Below are 7708 nucleotides of genomic sequence, written 5' to 3'. Positions count from 1 at the left end.
CACTGAAGCAGCCAAATCAGCTCCCGAACCGTATTCCCCTGTCCCAGGTCTCCTCGCCCCTTCCTTTCGGCGGGGACTCGTGCTTGCTGCCGGGAGGCCCCGCAGCTGGCTGGAGAGGGTACTCAGGGCCTCAGACTATGGCCCCGAGAGAGTCCGCAGGCCATTGAGGCGTTCCCTACCCCCTGCCGCCGCTCTCCGGAGCCGGGGTTTTCTCGGGAAGCGAAGAGGCTCCAGCGGATCAGCGCGTCTTGTGCCCAGGCCCGGCTTCCGATTCCATTTAACACAACCCGCGCATCTTATCTCCGCGTCGCCTCCCCGGGGTTCCCACCCACCCCCTGCCCAGCCCAGCCGGGCGGAAGCGGAGCCGCGAGCTTTTGAAGTCCGGAGAATTTCAATCCCTGAGGAGCCGGCTGGACCTAAAACCGCCGCCCCAGCGGGGGAGGGGACAGCAGGGCCGCGGAGGGGAGGGGGTTGTCCTCCCCGCCGAGGGAGGTGAGAAGCCGTGGGGGCCCGGGCCGGACCCCAGTTAGGCTGCTATCACCCCTCTCCGCTTTTATGAGGTTGCCCAGACCTCGGCGACGCGGGCTTCATCCCATCTGCGAATAAAAAGGTAAATCTTTTTTCTCCTGCCGCGCAGGGAATAACCTTCATGACACAGTGATAACCACGCTATTAAAACGCCTCCCCCTAAACCAAAAAAACAACCAAACAGAAACACTCCTCCCCCCAAAAAATACACACACAAAACCCCAACCAGAAACAGTGCTCTTATCGAGTCCCTCCTGTTTTCTTCTTTCTCTTGTTAAAAATTCGACCTCTTCATCTGATGTTGATGAAAGATGCTTTTGGAAGAAGTGACATTTGGTTAAGAAAAAAAATTTTTTTCCTTCTTGCGCCCGGGGGCACCTTAGGCCCCTAAAGACAGGGAAAATTGAGGCGTTTTGAAAGGGCGGAGGCAGGAATCGGGAGAAGGATGGGGCGTCCTATAAGCTTCAGCTCCGAAGCCCAGAGGAGGCAGCCCCCCTAACGGAGAGGCTGAACCCGGGCTCGAGCCTCCTTCCTCCTGGGACGCAAGTGGAAGCCCCGCTCGGATGGGCCGGACCCAGGAAGGAGACGCAAGTGGCACGTCTTGATCTTTCAATCCTACTCCGCTTTCATCTCGCGGGGAAAACCCAGAGGAAAAGAGGATCAAACGCAGAGCACTCCCATTGAATGCAAAGTGGGGGCGGGGCGGGGCGGGGAGCCGGGAGTCCCTCTGAGGAACTGGCCTCATGGAGGTGAGCACAGCGGGGCCGGCTGTAAATTGGTGGAGGGCTGCGGGGGATGAAGAGGGGAGGAAAGGCGCGCCCCAGGCCCAGTGCTGGAAGGGCCCTGCCGAGGGCGGAGGACAGTGGCAGATCTAACACAAACGCTGGTGGCTCGACTTTGACAGGAAGGAAAGAGAAAGCCAAGTGCTCCCTCAGTCTCTGGCTACCAGCTGGAAAGCACAGGGCACCACAGAATCCTAGAACAACTCTGCACCAGGGTGAAAGCCTCTGGGATCTGATCCCAATTGCTCCTCTCACCTGTAAAATATTCTCCAGGATTCTGGGGCTAGCAGTGCTCAGCACCTGGTGGCTTTGGGAGTTCCAGGGAGTGGAGACGTTTGTGCAAACATTACCGTCCAGATCCTTCTGCAAACCCCACCCCGAGGGGAGGTTAATGAGCATCATCTCGTGGAATGGGGGAGAAGTCAAAGGCAGGACTTGAGAAGGGACTTTGTGTTTCCTTGCTTCCTGCACCACCTCTGGAAGCCCACAGATAGGAAGACTGAGTCAGGGAGAAGAGAGAGAGGAGTAGAGAAAAAGAAAAAGGAGGAGGAGGAGGAGAGAAAAGTAAGAGATAGAAGACCAAAAATAAAACAAACTTAGTGACAGAGGGACTTTTCTTTAGAATTTCAGAAGTTGGGGCTTTGTCTTGGAACACATAGAAGGAGGTGGTGCAAGGCAGACTTTTGCAGCTGTCAGCTTAGCACTAGAAGCTCTGAGGAGGGGACAGAGAAAGGAGAGTTGTAGGGTTGTAGAGCCAAGAAGAGGCCTGCCTCCCAGCCTCAGCAAAGTAAGGAGAGACCCAGCCCACCTACCTGGCCCAGATACACTCGCTCAAAGCTGGCAAGGGGTCAGTTTCCTAATGGGTTCCACCTTCCCTGGAAGAAGATCTGAGAGGGAGCCTGTGGCTGTTCCCAAATATATTCAGCACTGCTCACGCCCCCCAGCCCTGCCATGGAGGTCCCCTTTCTGTTCTCAACGAATGATGAGAACCCCAGTCACTTGTGCTTTCATGGCATTTTCGATGACTTCTCTCTCTTCTCTTCCAACGCCACCCACTTTTGCAGCAGGGGACCAAAGCCCCGGGGCAGGGCGTGAGGGAGAACCCTGCGAGTCAACCCTCTGTGAACCCCAATGCTGCGTGCTGGTCGTTCTCGACCCCTGCCCCAAATCTCTGGGTGAGAATAACAACTTCTCCCAGCTAGGAGCCTCTGCCGCTGTCGCTGCCGCTGCGGGGGCCGCATTTGCCGGCGCTTCTGAACTCCCAAAACCTGTTTGGGGGAATTCGTTGACTCTGAACAAATACCTTAAAATACAGACAAGAGAAGAAAAAAGGCCACCCTTAGAACCTCTCCCCACCCTACATACCTGAAGTGCAGGCGAGGCCCGAGCAAATGGGAAAGCGATTTCTTCCATGAATAGCCTTCTGGAGGTCAAGCTGGGCTGTGGAAAGCTTAAGGCCACCTAGATGGGGAGGGGGGGATTAAAAAAAAAAAAGAAAGTGAACATTTGGAGTCAGCAGCCAAGGCCATCGTTAAAGAAAAGATATTAAGACATTTATCTCTTGCCTGTTGGGGAAGAAAAATGGCAAAGTTCTCTTTTGGTTCCCAGGAGGAAGGGGACAGCTGGGGGTAGGGGCTGGGAGGGAGGAGGAGGGAGGAAAGAGACCCCAGGCTCAAGCTCTCCAGACAACTTGCGGGGGAGGGAATATGCTTTTCAGTAGCTGGTAAAAAAGACGTTGGAGCCCGGGCGAGGTTAGCTCGCCAGGCACAGGCAGTTGTAATAATGACGAGAGAAGGGAGGCTTGTGAATTGGCCTTCACACTTCTAAAATGCAGTTAAGGATTCTCTCATCGGTGTTAGAACAAGGCACCAAGTTAAGAAAACAAAAGCCCGAACAACAATAAGAAAAAAATATATATCAAAAGCGTATTCAATTACCGAGTCCCGCAGCCTGTGCGGAACTCACCGCGTTAAGCTCTCTTTTCTTTCTGCGGAATTCCATTTGCATCCCCTCTGCCTGGGTGTCTCCCTCTCTCAGTGTGTGTGTCTCTCTGTTTTCACACTCTCCTCCCCATTCGAGCGAGGCCCACACCTGGCGCATCACTGCCGAGCCATTAGCTGCGGGTCTCCTTTCATCTTCGCTGTAGCAGACGTTTCTATTTATCCACTTGCGCTCGCCGAGTGGCGTCACCAGCGGTACTGTAATGACGATTGCAGCAGGAGGATGACAGCTTAGAAAGAAGAGGGCAATGGGGCTTCCTCCCAGAGGCGGTGCGGCACAGAGGAGCGCTCGCATCACAAGGTGACCCCCAGCTCCCCACCGCCACCACCGCTGTCACCGTCTACACCGCGTTCCGGCCGCTCCGCGCTCGCCCAGTCGCCTGGCCTCTTTCTCCCCCCCGCAGCCAAGATCTGTCGGACCGCTGGGGACCCAGGGAGCCGGGGGGCTAGGAGCTCACTTGGGGCTTTCCCCCTCCCCCCTCTGAGAGCCCGGAATGGAGAGCCGAAAGGACATGGTTATGTTTCTGGATGGGGGTCAGCTTGGCACTCTGGTTGGCAAGAGGGTCTCCAATTTGTCCGAAGCCGTGGGCAGCCCGCGGCCCGAGCCGCCCGAGAAGATGGTGCCCCGTGGTTGCCTGAGCCCGCGGGCCGGTCCTCCGGCCGCCCGGGAGCGCGGCGGGGGAGGCCTGGAAGAGGAGCCGGTCGACGGACTAGCAGGCAGCGCTGCGCGGCCAGGCGCCGAGTCGCGGGCAGCCGGGGCCGCAGTGCTCGGCCCCGGACCTCCGGCTGCCTCCGCCGACAGCCTCTCAGGCCAGGGGCAACCCAGCAGCTCGGACACCGAGTCGGATTTCTATGAAGAAATCGAGGTGAGCTGCACCCCGGACTGCGCCACGGGGAACGCCGAGTACCAGCACAGCAAAGGTAGCCACCGTGCCCCTTCTCTCCCCCAGCCTCCCAACGCTCCCACCTTCCACTTCAGCTCTGGAGGAGAGGAAGACACTCCTTTCCTCCAGGGCGGGGTGGCTGGGGAGACCCACCTGAGCAACTCTCCCCCGCTATCTGCGCCCTGGCGGGGGTCTCCTTCTGTGCTCTGGCATTGGCGGGACTGAGGGTGACAGCTGTGCTTTGGGGGAAGGAGGGAGACACAAGCCCTGGGCTTGAGGGGGATTCAAAGTGCACCCCAACCCCCCAGAGCTTTGAGGTACTGCTTCAACGGCGCGGGGAAGACACCTTCTCCCGGCGTGGGCGAGATCAAAAGCGGGTCCGGGCAGTTTGTGGCTGGCGGGGTGTAAGGAGCATCCAGGCGCGGAAGCCGGGAGTCCATAAAGGACCGTAAAATCGCGGCCAACTCGGGCGCCCGGGTGCTGCGGCCCTTCGACCAGTTTGCACGTCGGTCAGAGGTCCAAATTACCTTGTCACTTCCCGGGCTCGGTGGCGCCAGGTCGGAAATGGTCCCAATGATCTAATTGCCTTTGGTCTCCGGTTGCATTTGAAAAGGCAGAGCTCTGGCCCTCCCCCCTTCCCCTTTCCTTCCTAGTCCCACTTCTCCACCCAAAGGAAAAGGAGCTGCAGGGGGCAGGAGCCCCACCCTTCCTTGGGTTACACTCATATGGGGGGGCTGTCACACTGCTGTAACTGGAGAACCCCTCCCTGACCAGGGGCTAGGGGGGAGGAGGGTGGTGGATGAGCAGGAAGGGAGTCTCCCTGAGAGGGGTGGAAAGCTAGTTGGAAGAGCCCACCAGCAGACAGTCCTCCACAAAGCCATGCAGGTGGGTGAGAAGAGCCTGGTATGGAAGAAAAACCACCCCCTGGCCTTGGCAGCCAACACCTTGTTGAGTGCCCACATCCATCCATTACCATTTTGTCCACTCAACCCAGACTAAGCATAGCATACCCTCAGAATAATCCATACTCCATTCATACATAGTGAGGTAATAGGATACTCATACACACACTCCTGTGCCATTCCTACAACACATGCAGCCTAGTGCACATTCCCACACCTGCACCGCAGCCTGGCACACAAAGCAAGGAAACTCGGTCCCTGCCCAACTTCCTGCAACACTCCAGCACAAAGGTGCATCTCAACTCACTTGCCTGTCAGATATGCATATCCTTGCCCACACCTGTCAATGGCGGGCAGAAAGTTCAGAGAGGCTGCATCTCCCCTGTGCCCCAAGGCAGGTAGCCAGGGCGGCTGGGGCTTTTGTACCCAGCAGGCCTTACAGAGAGGCCTCCCAAACAGCAGCCCAGCCAGGCCTAATGGCTGCTATGTGCTCCTCTGAATGGTGAGCCTCTGTCCTCCATTCCTGGGTTATCAAAGTCCCTGCCACCCCAGCAGAGGCAGAGTCTGAGGCTACTCAGAAGGGGAATGTCCCTTTTCATCACCCCCTCCATACACACCCTTGGCCTACAGCCCCACATGAGCAGTGTCTGTGTGTCTGTTGTGTGTTCTGTGTGTGCATATACTCTGGGCTCCCTGCACAGGGCCTGGCTCTGAGGCACTGGCCAGCAGTCCCAATGGCAGCGGCGAGGCTCCCAAAAGCAACGGCAGCGGTGGCTCCCAGGGCACCTTGGCCTGCAGTGCTAGTGACCAGATGCGACGGTACCGTACTGCCTTCACCCGGGAGCAGATTGCACGGCTGGAGAAGGAATTCTACAGGGAGAACTATGTATCCAGGCCTCGGAGATGTGAGCTGGCGGCTGCTCTAAACCTGCCGGAAACCACAATCAAGGTAAGAGCTCCAGGGACCAGGGAGATGGGGTACACCCAGCCAGGAGGAAATAAATACCAACTTCCCAGTTCCTAAATCGTTAGCTAGGAATTGGGTCCTGGAGTCTCCCTGCCCACATGGCAGCTAGGCCGGGGGTGTCTAGGCCTGGTGCAGGAGCCAGGTGCCAGCAGATTTGCTCACCTGATGGTCCCTAGGTGAGCACGGCTGCCATGCGCTTGACTGTCCCTTTCCTAGCCAAATAAACAGTGGGGATGAAGTGCCTGTGCAGGTGACAAGGAAGTGCCCCATGGGAGAGCATGGGACAGGGACATGTTTCTGGGGAATCTCTGCCCGCCGCCTCACACCGGTGGAGTCCTCGGTGCCCCCACTACTTTCCCATCCACACCGGGTACCGGCGTCCTGGCGGCCTGGGCAGAGGGGAGGAGGGACAGAGACTGGAGTGGCTCCCTGAGCCTCTGCGGGAGACATTCCAGCTCCGGGGGGGAGCGGTGATGGCATCTGCATCTGCCCCCGCCCAGAGGGGCTCCGCCTCCGCTCTTTCCTGTGCTGCCGGCACCGTCGCCGGCAGTGGGGAGGGACTTCTGGGCTCTGCGCACCGGGCCCGCGCGGCCGCCAAACCCGCTCCTCTCCTCCCCGCCAGGTGTGGTTCCAGAACCGGCGCATGAAGGACAAGCGGCAGCGGCTGGCCATGACTTGGCCGCACCCGGCCGACCCAGCCTTCTACACGTACATGATGAGCCACGCGGCGGCCGCGGGCGGCCTGCCCTACCCCTTCCCGTCGCACCTGCCCCTGCCCTACTACTCGCCCGTGGGCTTGGGCGCTGCGTCCGCCGCGTCCGCCGCCGCCTCGCCCTTCAGCGGGCCGCTGCGCCCGCTCGACACCTTCCGCGTGCTTTCGCAGCCCTACCCGCGGCCCGAACTGCTGTGCGCCTTCCGCCACCCGCCGCTCTACCCGGGCCCGGCGCACGGACTGGGCACCGCGGCCGGCGGTCCCTGTTCCTGCCTCGCCTGCCACGGCGGCCCGGCCAACGGGCTGGCGCCCCGCGCCACCGCCGCTGCCTCGGACTTCACCTGTGCCTCCACCTCCCGCTCGGACTCCTTCCTCACCTTCGCGCCCTCCGTGCTCAGCAAGGCCTCCTCTGTGGCGCTGGACCAGAGAGAGGAGGTGCCCCTCACGAGATAAGGGGCCGCCCGCCGGCAGCCGGCTCCAGGACGCCCGTGGGCAACCCCCGGGGACTCAAGACAGCGCCCCTCCCCGCCCCCGGGGTACCGAGGGGAAAGAAGAGGGCCGCAGAGGACCAGCGGGATTTGGCCTCGAGCATCGGGACGCTCGGGAAGCGGCCGTGGCTGGCGCTTTTGGGAAGCAAGAGTGGGGGGTGGGGAGGCCGTGGCTGAGAGACCTTCCTCTGGGGTGGCGCCTCTTTGCCGTTCTTCACCGGCCACACTCCCCCTGACCCGGGCTGAGGCCGTGGCTCCAAAGCTAAACAAACTTAGCTGCAACAGCAACCTATAGGCAACCCCTAAGCTCCCCAGCCCCCGACTCCCAACCCCTTTCTCACCCGGAATCCCTCCCCACTGCCAAAGCCAAGCCCACGCAATGGAAAGGGAAATTGCTGTCTCTCGGAACAAAATGCTGTGTATGCAGAGCAGGTAGAGATTAATC

The 7708-nt window shown here is 59.6% G+C and overlaps 1 protein-coding gene across 1 annotated transcript; it reads left to right on the top strand.

Moving 5' to 3' along the window:
• The first annotated feature begins 3804 nt into the window (after positions 1 to 3804).
• On the top strand, positions 3805 to 7228 carry EVX1 (even-skipped homeobox 1). The gene is made up of 3 exons (XM_059074013.2): positions 3805 to 4231; positions 5798 to 6045; positions 6686 to 7228. The coding sequence occupies exons 1-3, from the start codon at positions 3805 to 3807 to the stop codon at positions 7226 to 7228; spliced, it is 1218 nt and encodes a 405-aa protein (XP_058929996.1).
• The last annotated feature ends 480 nt before the right edge of the window (positions 7229 to 7708 follow it).

Source organism: Kogia breviceps, chromosome 9, assembly GCF_026419965.1.
Source record: "Kogia breviceps isolate mKogBre1 chromosome 9, mKogBre1 haplotype 1, whole genome shotgun sequence".
Lineage (NCBI taxonomy): Eukaryota > Metazoa > Chordata > Mammalia > Artiodactyla > Physeteridae > Kogia > Kogia breviceps.
Note: the sequence above shows the minus strand (reverse complement) of the source record. Positions and strands in the feature narration are given on the sequence as shown.

Bases quoted from the DNA above. Each gene is read 5' to 3' on its own strand.
- EVX1 (XM_059074013.2), top strand. From the start codon at position 3,805: ATGGAGAGCCGAAAGGACATGGTTATGTTTCTGGATGGGGGTCAGCTT. The intron at 4,232-5,797 runs GTAGCCACCGTG...CTCCCTGCACAG, and splicing joins CGAGTACCAGCACAGCAAAG to GGCCTGGCTCTGAGGCACTG. The intron at 6,046-6,685 runs GTAAGAGCTCCA...CCTCCCCGCCAG, and splicing joins TGCCGGAAACCACAATCAAG to GTGTGGTTCCAGAACCGGCG.